Source organism: Macaca thibetana, chromosome 16, assembly GCF_024542745.1.
Source record: "Macaca thibetana thibetana isolate TM-01 chromosome 16, ASM2454274v1, whole genome shotgun sequence".
In the NCBI taxonomy this organism is placed as follows: Eukaryota; Metazoa; Chordata; class Mammalia; order Primates; family Cercopithecidae; genus Macaca; species Macaca thibetana.
The window spans coordinates 31,277,325-31,291,719 of record NC_065593.1 but is presented as its reverse complement, the minus strand read 5'-3'; the positions used below and the strand labels follow the sequence as shown (position 1 = coordinate 31,291,719).

Here is a 14,395-nt window from a genome sequence, read left to right as displayed (position 1 = left end):
ATACTGAGAGAAAATCAGATAGACATTCATGGGAGAATAATGTGAAAGATATGAGCCAGAAAGCTGGACATCTGAGAATGACCCCAATAGGACGCCATCCTGCCTGGGAAGAGGGAGGACTGTAGGTGCAGGGGGGCAGCAGGGAGGTGTGCCCGGAAACACAACCAGTCTTTCCAAGAAGCCCCTGGCCTGGTAGGCTCAGAGAAGCTTAGGGTGGGACACAGGACAGAGTCACAGCCCTGACCCAGGAGGACATGGCAGGACAAGTGACCCGGCAGTGACCAGAAAGGTTGAAATGCACCTCATCAGTGGCTATCAGGGGTCAGGGGTCAATCACGGAGTGAGAGTCCTGCATCCCCTGACAGCTCAATCACACTCCAGCCTTCCAGAATGCAGAGGGGCCCTGGGAAGAACTGGAGGAGAGAAGAGAAAGAAGGATGGGAGAGGGAAGATTCTCAATTGGAAAAAAAAAACCAGCAAGAAACTTTGTTTACCTTGTTGGTCAGATTAAATTTCTGCCACCAAGAGAAATTGAGATTGAAAAGCTAAATTTAATTATGGAGAAAATAAAATTATGTTTTTTTGCACAACAAAGTCAATGACTATGAAATTTATAAGCATCACGTGAAACAGGCAGTTTTACAAAACTTACCAAAGATGTTTCCAGCAACCACTTGTTTAGGGAACAGAGTAAAGGGGAGAGAAGGTGGCATTTTCAAACCTCAAGAAAGTGTTCTATGTCAGAATTCAATTTGTCCCAGAGCACAGCTGTCAAGAGTTTTGTAAATCTAGGCCTGTAGGAGGAGAGGGCTAAAGTACTTTCAGGATAAAGGCTAGAAGACTAAGGCCCTGATCAGTTGGGCAGTCTCCATTATTGCACATTATTGCATTTGCTATTCCGTTCTCTGACACTTCTAAAAGGCTGGGGAATCTCCAGATGTGTTCATAAAAGAGTGGTAGCAAGTACTCATTGCTTCTAGGAAAAGAAACTGTATATGTTACAACAAAGTCGGTCCCCATACAAATGGAGTCTTTCCCTGTTTAGTGCTGTGAAGCCAATATACAAAACCAAAAGCAAGTGTCAAGTAGTGCAGGCTTTATTCCATGGCCACTGTATTAGTCAGGGGTCTCTTAGAGGGACTGAACTAGTAGGATAGATAGATGATAGATAGATAGATAGATAGATAGATAGATAGATAGATAGATAGATAGATAAATAGATAGATAGATATAAACGGAATTTATTAAGTATTAACTTACAAGATAACAAGGTCCCACAATAGGCTGTCTGCAAGCTGAGGAGCAAGGAGGTCCAGTCTGAGTCCCCAGACTGAAGAACTTGGAGTCAGATGTTCGAAGGCAGGAAGCATCCACAATGGGAGAAAGATGTAGGCTGGGAGGTCAGGTCCATCTCTCTTTTTCACATTTTCCTGCCTGCTTTATATTCTCTGGAAGCTGATTAGATTGTACCGACCAGATTAAGGGTGGATCTGCCTTCCCCAGCCCACTGACCCAAATGTTAATTTCTTTTGGCAACACCCACAGACACACCCAGGATTAATACTTTGTAACCCTCAATCCAATCAAGTTGACACTCAGTATTAACCATCACAAGTCCACCCGTTGTCAACTTGAACCATACACATCTCCTGAGATCATACATAATCTTCAAATAAAGACAGTAATGAGGTCATAATTACATGTAACATAATACAATTATCTTTTCTACCATCAGAAACACACCAATCCCCAACCCAAATACTATTACATAAAGTGAACAACACTTAAATGCTGATACGAAGCCAGTAAATCTTATGTCACATAACAAAGGAAAAGAAAATAAAATGAAGATATTTTCTTAATACAAGTCTATACATGCACAAACATGTTTTTAACAAAAGAAGGAGGAAACGCTCATGACAGTTACAGACCTTATTTTTGCAGCTGGTCACGTGGTCTGGCTGGTATTGATGACTACCTTCTTCTACTCCGCACTCTGTATTCCCTTTGCTTTCAGCAAGCACCTCAGTAGGTCTTGTTTTTGCTGTTGTTGTTGTTGTTTTGTTTGTTTGTTTGTTTTCCTGGTGGAGTGACCCAAACCTTCATTCCTGAAAGGTCTGAGTCATTTGTAGTCCTGCCTGGATTGGGCTGTTGTAGTTTCCCATTGACGTTAATCACAAGGCATGGTAATACTAAGAGACGCCCAATGGATCTCCTGTATTCCATGCATACTCCTCCTTACCTCTGTTGTGGAGTAGTAGTCTGATTTCATCTTGATAGTCTGGGTCAATCACCCCAGCCAACACTGTAACTCCCTTCTTAGCCTGTTGACTTAAAGCTAGGAGGAGCCCAAAGCGTCCCGGTGGCAATCTTAACTTCTAGTTTAATGGAATTGTCGTTGTGTCTCCTGGTGGCAGCGTTCCTCCCTGTGGAACTAAGACCTCTAGGCCAGCAGAACATAATGTTGTGAGGATAGGAAGCAAAAATTTTGCTAGTGGATCACTAGGGGTGATGGTGAGTGGTGCCACTTCCACTTCCATCCCTTGATTCCTGGACCCGTGAATCCTGGCTAAACAGTACCATATATTGGAGGCTGATTCAGCGCATACATGGCCTTCTGGAGAACTTTGCCCCAGCCCTGCAAAGTATTGTCAACTAGTTGGCGTTGTCATTGTGACTCCAAAAGACCATTCCACCGTTCTATCAATCCAGCTGCTTCAGGATGATGGGGAACATGGTAAGACCAGTGAAGTGAGCTAACTTTCGTTAGCTGTAAAGTGAGTGCCTTGGTCAGAGGCAATGCTGTGTGGAATACCATGACGGTGGATAAGGCATTTTGTGAGTCCATTGATGGTAGTCTTGGCAGAAGCATTGCATACAGGATAGGCAAGCCCGTATCAGGAGTAAGTGTCTATTCCAGTGAGGACAAACCTCTGTCCTTTTCATGATGGAAGAGGTCCAATATAATCAACCTGCCACCAGGTGGCTGGCTGATCACCCCGAGGAATGGTGCCATATCCAGTTCTCCGTGTTGGTATCTGCTGCTGGCAAATTGGACACTCAGCAGTGGCCATAGCCAGGTCAGTTTTGGTGAGTGGAAGTCCATCTTGCTGAACCCATGTGTAGCCTCCATCCCTGCCACCATGACCACTTTGTTCATGGGTCCATTGGGCAGTGACAGGGATGGCTGGGGAAAGAGGCTGAGTGGTGTCCACATTACGACTCATCCTATCCACTTGATTGTTAAACTCCTCCTCCGCTGACGTCACCCGTTGGTGAGGACTCACATGGGATACAAATGTCTTCACAGTTTTTGACCACTTAGAGAGTTCCATCTACATACTTCTTCCCCAGATTTCTTTGTCACCAATTTTCCCATGCTTCTTCCAAGTCCCTGACCATCCAGCCAAGCCATTGGCTACAGCCCAGGAATCAGTATATAAGTGCACATTTGTCCATTTCTCCTTTCATGCAAAGTGCACAACCAGGTGCACTGCTTGAAATTCTGCCCACTGGGAAGATTTCCCTTCACCGCTATCCTTCAGGGATGTCCTAGAAAGAAGCTGTAGTGCTGCAGCTGTCCCTTTCAGGTGGTGCCTGTGTATCGTGCAGAACCATCTGTGAACCTGGCCTTAGTCTTCTCTTCCTCTGTCAACTGATCATAGGGAACTCCCCATTAGGCCATCAGTGAAGGCTGGGGGAGAGAAGGCAGGTGACAGGAGTGGAGACCCTGGGCATTTGAGCCATGTCCTCATGTAACTTACTTGGCGTTCAGGACCTGCTTGAGCCTGATCACATACATACCACTTCCATTTGATGATGGAATGCTGCTGCTGCAGCATGCATGGCCCACTTCATGGCTAGATGGGTCAGAAAGCACCCAGTTCATGATAGGCAGTTCAGGTCACATGGTGACTTGATGACCCACAGTCAAACGTTCAGTTTCCACCAAAGTCCAGTAACAGGCCATGAACTGTCTCTCAAAAGGAGTGTAGTTATGTGAAGAAGATGGCAGGGCCTTGCTCCAAAATCCTAGAGGCCTCTGCGGTGATTCACCTATGGGAGCCTGCCAAAGGCTCCAAACAGCATCCCTATTTGCCACTGACACCTCAGACACCATTGGATCTGCTGTGTCATGTGGTCCAAGTGGCATAGCAGCTTGCACAGCAGTCTGTACCTGTTGCAGAGCCTTCTCCTGTTCTGGACCCCATTCAGAACTGGCTGCCTTTTGGGTCACTCGATAAACGGGCCAGAGTAACATACCCAAACGAAGAATGTGTTGCTTCCCAAATCCAAATCGGTCCACTAGGCTCTGTGCCTCTTTCTTGGTTGTAGGAGGGGCCAAACGCAGCAACTTATCCTTTGCCTTAGAAAGAATATCTCGACAGGCCCCACACCACTGAACCCCTAGAAATTTTACTGATGTAGAATGTCCCTGAATTTTAGTCAGATTTATTTCCCATCCTCTGGCATGCAAATGTGTCACAAATAAGTCCAGTGTGTTTGCTACTTCTTGCTCACTGGATCCAATCATCAGAATGTCATCATTGTAATGGACCAGTGTGATATCTTTTGGAAGCAAAAAGTGATCAAGGTCTCTCTGAATAAGATTATGACACAAAGCCAGAGAGTTGATATACCACCGAGGTGGGACAGTAAAGGTATATTGCTGGCTTTGCCAGCTGAAGACAAATTGCTTCTAGTGGGCCTTATGGACAGGAATGGAGAGAAAGGCATTTGCTAAGTCAATAACTGCACACCAGGTACCAGGAGACATGTTAATTTGCTCAAGCAATGAAATCACATCCAGTTTCATTGGAAATCAGCTGCAATTGGAGTCACCACTTGGTTAAGCTTACGATAATCCACTGTAATTCTCCAAGATCTGTCATCTGCACAGGCCAAATGGGAAGCTTGAATGGAGATGTGGTGGGAATCACCACCCCTACAACCTTCAGGTCCTTAATGGTGGCACTAATTGCAATCCCTCCAGGGATGTGATGTTGTTTTGGATTTACTATTTTTCTAGGTAGAGGCAGCTCTAATGGTTTCCATTTGACATTTCCCACCATATTAGCCCTCACCCTATCAGTTAGGGAGCCAGTGTAGGGGTTCTGCCAGCTGCTGAGTACGTCTATGCCAATCATGCATTCTGTCACTGGGGAAATGACCACAGCGTGAGTCCAGGGACCCACTGGGCCCACTGTAAGTTGGACCTGAGCTAAAACTCCATTAATTACCTGACCTCCATAAGCCCCTACTTTAACTGGAGGACCACAGTGACATTTTGAGCCCCCTGGAATCAACACCAAATCAGAGCTAGTGTCCAGAAGTCCCCCAAAAGTATGATCATTTCTCCTTCCCCAGTGCACAGTTACAAAGATTCACTGCCTAAATTGTCAGTAATGTAGTGGGGTCCTTCCTCAAGGGGACCTGGCCTCCCCTTCATTCAAAGGGTTCTGGGTCTCTAAACAGGCTCAGTCCTGGAAATTGATTGAGGGGTCGCGATTCTGTGTTTTTATGATTCAAATTAGACTTTTGTCCATTCGACCTGCAAGTTCTCTGTATAATTTAAGTAGGAATGCAGTAGGCTTCCTATCAACTTCACGTCTAGAACACTGAGATTAATTAGCCAATGCCAGAGCTCTACATGAGTCAGATTATTCTGATTGCCACTTTGCCTCTACTGCCAATTACGGTAGCTATGCCCACCTTGCCTTTGATGGTTGAGTGCTGCCACTTAGACCTTGCTACCTTGGGATCCAATTATTCCCATTGTATTTACATTTTGTAGTTGAGTGACTGCAGTTCCCACCATTAAATATGACATACAGAGAAGAGCAATCACAGGACTCTTCAAAGATACTGGTGCTGCACTCACATGTCTATTTCTCAAGGCATTGGTCAAGGGTATATATTCTGGACCCTACCCACTGGGATGAGTAGATCTAGAGTGACTAATCCACTCCACCATCCCAATCTCCTTAAGCCTTTGGATCCCTTCCTCTACATTAAACCATGAGAGATCAGGGATTTACAGCTCACTCACAGTGGGCCATCTTTTAATCCATATTTCAGCTAACCAAGCAAATAAACTATTAGAATCATTTTTAACTCCCCAAGCTGTGACATTAAATGCAGAGTCCCTGCTTAGTGGGCCCAAACCAATAAATTCAGCCTGATCCAACTCTATGTTCCTTCCACCATTATCCCATACCCATAATATCCATTCCCATGGCTGTTCTCCAGATTACTGTTTTTATAAATTAGAGAACTGAAACAGTTCTCTTGAAGTGCTGTGCACCTCCTCATGGGTCACACTCTGAACCTTACCTCCAGGGGACCCACCGGGACTTTAGTTACAGGTCTGGACTGTCATCAATGTAATGGACCAGACTTTAGTTACAGGTCTAGACTGTCATCAATGTAGTGGACCAGGAAACAGGGGTGTTGGGGTGGCTCCTGAGGATAATCAATATTATTTTGCTTGGCAACTGCCTCAGGGGAGGCCATCCCTGTTGCCTCAGGCAGCACAGGCTTTATCTCCTCAGACAAAGGAGGAAAGGCTGATGGCAGCATGGGTTGGGGAGTGGATGTTGCCACTGTTGGAGATGGGGAAGCTGTTCCTTCGGCAAAAAAGGTACATCAGAGTTTACAAACTCAGTGTCCCCAGCTTCATCTGGGTCCTCCCACATTTCCCCATTCCAAGTTGCAGGGTCCTGTTATTTTCCAATCAATGCCCTCACTTTAACAGTAGACACCTGGTGAGGCTATACATGCACGTTTTGTTGCAGGTCAGCCACTTGCATCATAAGAGTTTGTGTCTGTTTTTTCACAATTTCAGCTCTTTCTGTACAGGAGATGAGGGTCTCACTCAGGGCAATTTTAGCAGATTTGAGGCTCGGTATCTGCTTCTGAAGCCGGGAGACAAAATCCCTGAGTTCATCATTTTCTTTCATCACTTTGTCTATTGAACTCAGGAGCAACCAACCAGCTTCGTTATGTTCCTTGGTTCTCCACATATGGTCAAAGTATTATGTATAGAGTCACTAAACTCCTTGCCACTCACAAGAAGTGAATCAAGCATGTCAAATGCACTTACTTTGCTTAAGTCTCTAAACAGTTCACACCAAGGACTATCAGTGTTCTCCGTACTATTAGACGCAGAGTCCTTAGCATTTTGGGGTCTAACCATATTAAGCAGCCAACTCTAGAAACCCCAAAACCATTGAAAGAACTCCATCCTTAATATCTTGTTTCTCTAGAACCACTCCAGTACCAAAATCTGTGTTAGGGTTCTCTTGGAGGGACAGAACTAATAGTATGTATATATAATATATATATATTTATATATTATATATATGTGTATATATATTATATAAATATATATTATAGGATATATAAATTATATATATATAAATATATATGGGATATATTAAGTGTTAACTTACACAATCACAAGGAAACATACAGCAGAGGAGAAAAATGTAAGCTGGGAGGCTAGGCCCATCTCTCCTTTTCCAAGTCCCTACCAGAAAGACAAGAGGACCCCCGAAAGAAATGAATCAGGAGTCACTGTAAATAACAAACGTCTCCCTGAGGAGCCCAGGGACATAGGCTCCTGAGATTTAGAAGCAACTAACACAGCCTGAAGAAATTATTCCCTGCAGCTGTGCTGGTCTCCCAGTTGGGAATGTTTCAATAGAAGGGGAGTCTCCCAGATCATCCTCCATCAAATCCCATGAAGCCCATCTTCCCTGAAAAAAATTAATTTTGATTTTCTCATTCCATATATATATATTATATATATATATATATTTTTACATACTTATCATATAGAGCCATCCTTTGGTATCCACAGGGGATTGGTTCTAGGAATTCTCATGGCTTCCAAAATCTACACATGCTCGAGTCTCTGACATAACATAGCATAGTATTTGCCCATAACCTATGCACATCCTCCCATATACTTTAATGTCTAGATTACTTAGAATACCTAAACAATGTAAATGCTATTAATAAATGTAAATGTAGATGGTTGTTATACTGCATTGTTTTTTATTTGTATTTTTTTAGTTTTCAGTTTTTGAGACAGGATATTGCTCTAGCACCCAGGATGGAGTGTATCACGTCATCTCAGTTCTTTGTAACTTCTGCCTCTTGGGCTCATGTGATCCTCCTGCCTCAGCCTCCCAAGTAGCTGGGACTACAGACATGTGCCACCTCACTCAGCTAATTTTGGTACTTTTTTGTAGACAGGGTCTTGTTATGTTGCTCAGGATGGTCTCTAATTCCTAAGCTCAAATATTCCTCCCACCTTGGCCTCCTAAAGTGCTGGGATTACAGGTGTGAGCCACCACACCTGGCCTATTGTGTTTTTTTTTCCCCCAGATATTTTCCATCCATCATTGGTTGAATCCACAGTTGTGGAACCCACATATACAAAGTGTTGATTGTATCTAAAAACGAAACTATTTAAAAGGTAGAAAAACGCAGCCACGATTTTGTCTCTTAATTCCTTTCTTCCATTTTCCTGTCTGCTAGACTCAGTGGCAACCCAAGAGGGAAGGAGTTTAGAGATGGGAGAACAGGTAGAGATAAGTGGGAAAGAGAAGGCATTAAGGCCTTCAAGTCTGTAAAGGGTGAATGCAGACTGCAGCACAGGACTGCCACCTGGTCGCTGGTCTCAGCTGCCAGGAAGAGCTGTGGCTTTGTCACCATCCTCAGCTCGTCTTGCTCCCTTGATCCCTGACTCAGTTTGCTCGGCTCCTGGCCTCCTTGGAGGAAAATGCCTGTGTCAATGGGAGCACGATGGAGGGTTCCAGGTTGAGGTGGGATGATGGGGGATAAGGACATGTTTGCATGAACGTGTCCTAAAGGAACAGGTACATAAGGAAATGGACTCCCATCTGGAGAGTGAGCAGGGGCAGGCGGGCACTGCAAGGAGCAGGAAGACAGGCCGGATGTCTAGAGGTTGCTCCATAATCCCTAGTTCCTTTCAAGTGTCCTGCTTTGTCTGTTCTGGCTTTCACCCCAACCCAGAAACCTGGAGAAACCTCAACTGGAACGTCGAATGAGAAGATTCCAGCTCTCTGGGCCCAGGGTGAAAAAAGGAAGTTGTATGAAAAGAGGAGAAAGGAAAAAACAGTCTCATATTGTGCAACAGGCGAAGTCCCACGTTGCCCCACTTCGAGGTTTCCATGCTGCCGTTTGTAATTCCTGGTGAAGCATTTCTTCACGAGGCTGCCCAGGCTCCTGCAGCCTTCTCTGGTGGTCCTGCCTCTGTGGAGCTGAGCTCCTCCCTTCCCATTTGCTGAGTGGGAAAGGGACTGCATCATGAGGGAGGAGACCTGGATTCTGGCCCTAGCCCTTCCTGTTCACTAACAATGAACCAAAGACAGGTCATGGCTCTGCTCTGGGCTGCATCTGACAGATGAGAGGATGGACTCTTCCAGGTAGCAATCCGGGACCCCTCAGAGCACCCTAGGTGTCTCTAGAAGAGGCATGCTTCCTAAGGGTCCTGGACCCTGGGTCAAGCCTCAGCCCCAGAACTCAGTTGCTGAAGCAGATCTCCCCTTGGGACGCCTCTCCTCATTATAGTCCATCTCCTTGAGGTGTGTCCCTCTCACCCTGGGTTCCTCCTGCAGGGAGGTTTGGCTCACCCTCCAGAATGCTCCCTTTCCTGACACACTGAGCTACTGGGGGTCACTATTGGTGATGTGTCAGTTGGTGGTTGTATTTGTTTCTATTGCTGCAAAACATTACCACACACTTAGTGTCTTATAACCACGTATTTATTCTCTCAAAGTTCTAGAGGTGAGAAATCTGAAACTAGTTTCCCTGGGCCACACTGCCTTTGCAGGCTCTAGGGGAGGAACAATTTCCTTGCCTTTTCCAGCTTCCAGAGCTGCATCCTCACACCTCTTGGCTCCTGGCCTCTTCTCCATCTTCCAAGCCAGCAGCATAGCATCTTGCTTCTCTGGTCACATTGCTACCTTCTCTGCTATTGCCACATTTTTCTCTTCCTCCCTCTTATAAGGACACTTACAACTACATTAGGGCCTGACCAGATAATTCAGGGCAATCACTCATCTCAAGATCCATAACTTGATCATATCTCCAGAGTCCCTTCTGCCACATAAAGTGACATTGACAGGTTCTGGGGAATAGGATGTGGATGTCTTGGGGGCCATTATTCAGCTACCACAGTGATCTATACCTTGTCTCTGGCTTGGGGTCATCCATTCTCTCTCCCATCCCATCCCCTTATAATAGAATTGTATATTTTTCTCCAAATCCACACCCTAATCTTACAGGCCATCCCAACTGCCCCTCCCTTCACTTCACTTCTTTAGGCTCTGAGAATATTCTAGGAGACCACCCTCCAACGGAACTTTCTGTGATGATGGACAGAAAGTCCATAATCCGTGCTGTCTAACGTGGTAACTAGCCATGTTACCAAGGGCTACTGAGCACTTGAAATGCGATAGTGTGACTCAGGAACTAAATTTTAAATTTTATTTCATTTTAATTAAATGTAATGAAATTGTAAATAGCCACTTTGGCCAGTGGCTAACATATTGGACAGCTCAGATCTAGGCAAATGAAAGCAGAAACTATGGCCAGGCACATTCTTCACTGCCAGCCTCTCCTCACATCTGTTTTGGATGAGCTATGCCCCCAACCTCCTCCTCTCGGTCCCAGCAGAATCTGAAGGAGGCTTTCACTGGGGCTCTGGAATGACGGAAGTGACTAAGGGCAGAACAGGAAGGGAATTGTGTCTGTTTTCCCCAGAGAAGTACAGGGCCCCAGTTCTGCTTTTGCATAGGACTAAGAACACTCGAAGGATTTTCAAGGTAGTCTCGACCTTGTCCTTACTCGACCAGTCTTCCTTTTGGGGACCACAGAGGTGTGTCACTAGGGAAGGTGTGCAGGAAAGGGCCCGAGCCTGGGAGCTGGCACTGGCCAGGGTCCTGCTCTGCTATGCACTCGCTGAGTGACATGTGGCAAGTTACTTCCCAGGCCTTGGCCCTCAATTTCTATAAAATGAGAGAGTTGGACCAGATGGTCTAAAGTTTCCTTTTAGCTTTAGTAGACCATGAGTCTATGTCCTGTGGATCAGGCTTTATTGTGCATGTAATTCTGTTTCAGAGCCGTGTTGTCTCTGACCCATGGAATAGGCAGTTCTGATTGAAGGATAATTAAGTAGAAGTGGCTTTAGGTTACTCCTGCAACACTTCCAAACAAAACCAGACCTCCGGTCAGGCGCCGTGGCTCACACCTGTAATCCCAGCACTTTGGGAGGCTGAGGCGGGCAGATCACGAGGTCAGGAGATCGAGACCATCCTGGCTAACATGGTGAAATCCCGTCTCTATTAAAAATACAAAAATTAGCCGGGCGTGGTGGCGGACGCCTGTGGTCCCAGCTCCTCCAGAGGCTGAGGCAGAAGAATGGCATGAACCCGGGAGGCGGAGCTTGCAGTGAGCTGAGATTGTGCCACTGCACTCCAGCCCGGGTGAAGGAGCGAGACTCTGCCAAAAAAAAAAAAAAAAAAAAAAAAAAAAGAAACAGACCTCCATCCTTCTGTCCTCATGACAACACTTCACAGTAGCTTGGGCTTTAGAGTGCTGATCCATCAACTAACTGATCTAATCCTCATGATGACCCTGATAACTGCTAGGTCCATTTTAAACGAAAAGGCTGAAGCTCACAGAGGGAAGGAGAGAATCTTCCAGGTGCCCGGTCCCATGATGGGTGCTTTACACATCACCTCACAACAGCCCTTCGAAATGGTTAATGTTATCCCATTTCACAGGTGTGAACACTGAGGTCTGATAAGGCAAGATGACTTTCCCAATGTTATGCTGATGATAAGATGATGAAGACAGTTTTCTCACTCTTCTTCCCCCTTTGCTGTGCTGCTTCCCCTGTTTACAACTTCCCCTCAAGATGTTGAAATGATAACCTCCTTTTTGGGGCATTCTTTCATGACACTCCCCAAGTCGACCTACGAGCCTCAACAAGTCACTTCACCTCTCTGTGCCTCTGTTTCCTTAACTGTGAAACTGGGGACAACAGTCCCTACTTCATAAGGGTGTTAAAACCCTTGTTGAAAGAAAGTACGCAGTGAGATGTATGAAGAGTGCGCAGCCCAGAGCTCATATTAAGGATGCAGCAATTGCTCATTCTTATTCCTTTTGGAAACTAGTTTGCCCCTCCGATAGTACCAGGCAATTCCTTTTACCCCCAAATCAAATTAAAATCACAAAGAAACTCTCTGCATTTTATTTTAAAGTTTTATTATGAAAACATGGAATTAACGGTGTTATCCATGTATTTGCAGCAGCAGAGAAACAGTGACGGTGGACCATCTCCATAGGAGACACTTTGGCTAAACAAATATAAATAATGGAAATAACACCTAATACAATAACACAGCACATAAAAAGATTAAATTAAGAGAAGGGACAGGAACTGCGGAGAGGAGTCCTGAGTGTGGAGAAGATGCGTCTCATGGAGAAGCGTCCAGGCTCAGGTGACCTTCCCTGAAGACTTCCTGTCTCTGAGCAGCTCAGTTCACTTCCAGGTCATACACGTACTCCTGGACCCAGGTCTCACTGGGGTCAGCGCAGACTTGCTTCCCTCTTTTGGTTTGGAATCTGTAGAACAAGGAGCGGACAGATGAGAATCCCATGAGACCTTTGAGGTCATCTGGCTTTTTCCCTTGCCTGGGGTCGGTATCTTCCACTGCCTGACCATGGTCCATGTGGGCAGCTCTGGTGCATGGGATCCTTCCTGGGGCAGCACTGGAACCAGACTCCCTGTAACTTCCACCCACTGGAGTTAGCTGTGGGCCCCAGGGGTTTCCCAGACTAGGAACCAGTGGGCATTACAATCAATATGAATAGATCTCCCCATTCCCTGCCAGCCTGGCAGTGACTTTTCCACATGTCTTTCTAGCACGGTTTGAGAAATCGGTCCGTATCTCATGTGACCTGTCTGACTTCCCCTGCTTTCCTGTCCTCTGGATAACTTCCTCCCCAGAAACCCCTTCTCTCTCGGCTCCTGCTCAGCCGCCTTCAACACTTGAAAAATGAGTTCATGACCTGTGTCCTCACTGCTCTGAGGGAAGGCTTCAGCCCTGAAAGCTGCCTCCCCACTGCTCAATCACCCCCCTCCCCAAAACAGGCCCCCTTTTAAAATCCAGCCCTCGCCCTTGCCTCCCAGAGCAGCCCAGGGGTTGATACTCACACCACAGCTGGCTGGGAGCAGAGGCTGCTGGTCTCGTAGTAATCTACCACAAAGTTGCGAGGAAGCTTCCTCACGGTGTAAGAAAAGCAGCAGGAGGTGGGAGGGTCTGAGCCCACTGAAAGGAAAGGCCAGGGTGAGATCAACACTGCACATAGAAGCTGTTTATTTTGGCTTCTAGTTTTGTGTCTTCTTTGAGCATCCCTGTGTAGCTACCGGAACCACAAATATGGTCCCTTGTATCCATTCCCACCTCACCTGAGCGGGAGTCTTATTCTGAATACGGGATCTTCAGACAAGAACAAGAAAGAAATCTAGAAGACTGGAACTGGATTCAGTCTCAGAACACATCGCACTCCCTTCATGTGACAGATGGGGAAACCAAGGCACAGAGAGGGACAGGGGCTTGCTTGAACAAGTAATTAGAGGCAGAGCCAATTCAACAGTCTGACTTCCAGCCCATCTTTTTCCTCTGCTAGTTGCTAATTCTTGAGAAAATACGAACTTGAATGTTATTGAATACTAGACTCTACATTTAGCACAGACTTCGTGGCAATCTTCCTAGCTGCCTTTTGTCCCATCCCCAGATCCCACTGTTTGACCAGCGACAACTAGAAAAAAGGTCTCTGCCTACACCTCGGCTCTGGAAACAGCAGCTGCGAAAGTGGACTTACTTGGTGCTGAGAGTGCTGGAGAGCAGAAGGCAGCTGCTAGCGCGAGGAGAGACAGGACCGTCACGCGCAGCTTCATGGTGTGGGTGGAAGACAGGTTTTCTCAGAGGTGAGGCTACAGAACGCAGAAGCTTCAGAACCCAGCTGTGTCCTGTGCTGATACTGAGTTGGGAATCTCTCTTTATAGAGACCCTGAGGCCTGGGACAAATGTGGGGGCTCAGCAGAGCGAGTGGAATTTCCATGGTAGAGATGATGTCGTGGCTCCTGAAGCTAGCTGAGTGAGGAGTTCCTCTCAGCTTCTCTTCCCCAGGGCGATGTCATCATAGAGGAAAGCTGAGGGAACTGCAGGCTAGAAGAAAAGGGAAGTGGTACCACCAAAGGAAGTGACCGAGACCTGGGGGGAGAGTTGCAAACCACAGAGGAAAGATGAAATGTTCACACCTGCTATAAGTGACTTGTAGACAACAACTGTGC

At 46.1% G+C, this 14,395-nt stretch overlaps 5 protein-coding genes across 5 annotated transcripts in view; 2 read left to right on the top strand and 3 right to left on the bottom strand.

Moving 5' to 3' along the window:
• LOC126939306 (TBC1 domain family member 3G-like) overlaps nt 1-14,395 on the top strand; it is a 574,604-nt gene that overhangs the window by 117,592 nt on the left and 442,617 nt on the right. The gene's annotated exons all lie outside the window — the stretch shown is intronic.
• Nucleotides 1-14,395, bottom strand: part of LOC126939305 (TBC1 domain family member 3G-like) — a 259,422-nt gene that overhangs the window by 59,062 nt on the left and 185,965 nt on the right. The gene's annotated exons all lie outside the window — the stretch shown is intronic.
• The window catches only part of LOC126939304 (TBC1 domain family member 3G-like), a 292,702-nt gene that overhangs the window by 173,515 nt on the left and 104,792 nt on the right, over nt 1-14,395 (bottom strand). The window lies entirely within an intron of this gene.
• LOC126939317 (TBC1 domain family member 3B-like) overlaps nt 1-14,395 on the top strand; it is a 203,332-nt gene that overhangs the window by 117,592 nt on the left and 71,345 nt on the right. The gene's annotated exons all lie outside the window — the stretch shown is intronic.
• On the bottom strand, nt 12,303-14,252 carry LOC126939313 (C-C motif chemokine 4-like). The gene is made up of 3 exons (XM_050764547.1): nt 13,924-14,252; nt 13,253-13,367; nt 12,303-12,660 (listed from the first exon to the last, which is right to left on the bottom strand). The coding sequence occupies exons 1-3, from the start codon at nt 13,997-13,999 to the stop codon at nt 12,573-12,575; spliced, it is 279 nt and encodes a 92-aa protein (XP_050620504.1). The 5' UTR covers nt 14,000-14,252; the 3' UTR covers nt 12,303-12,572.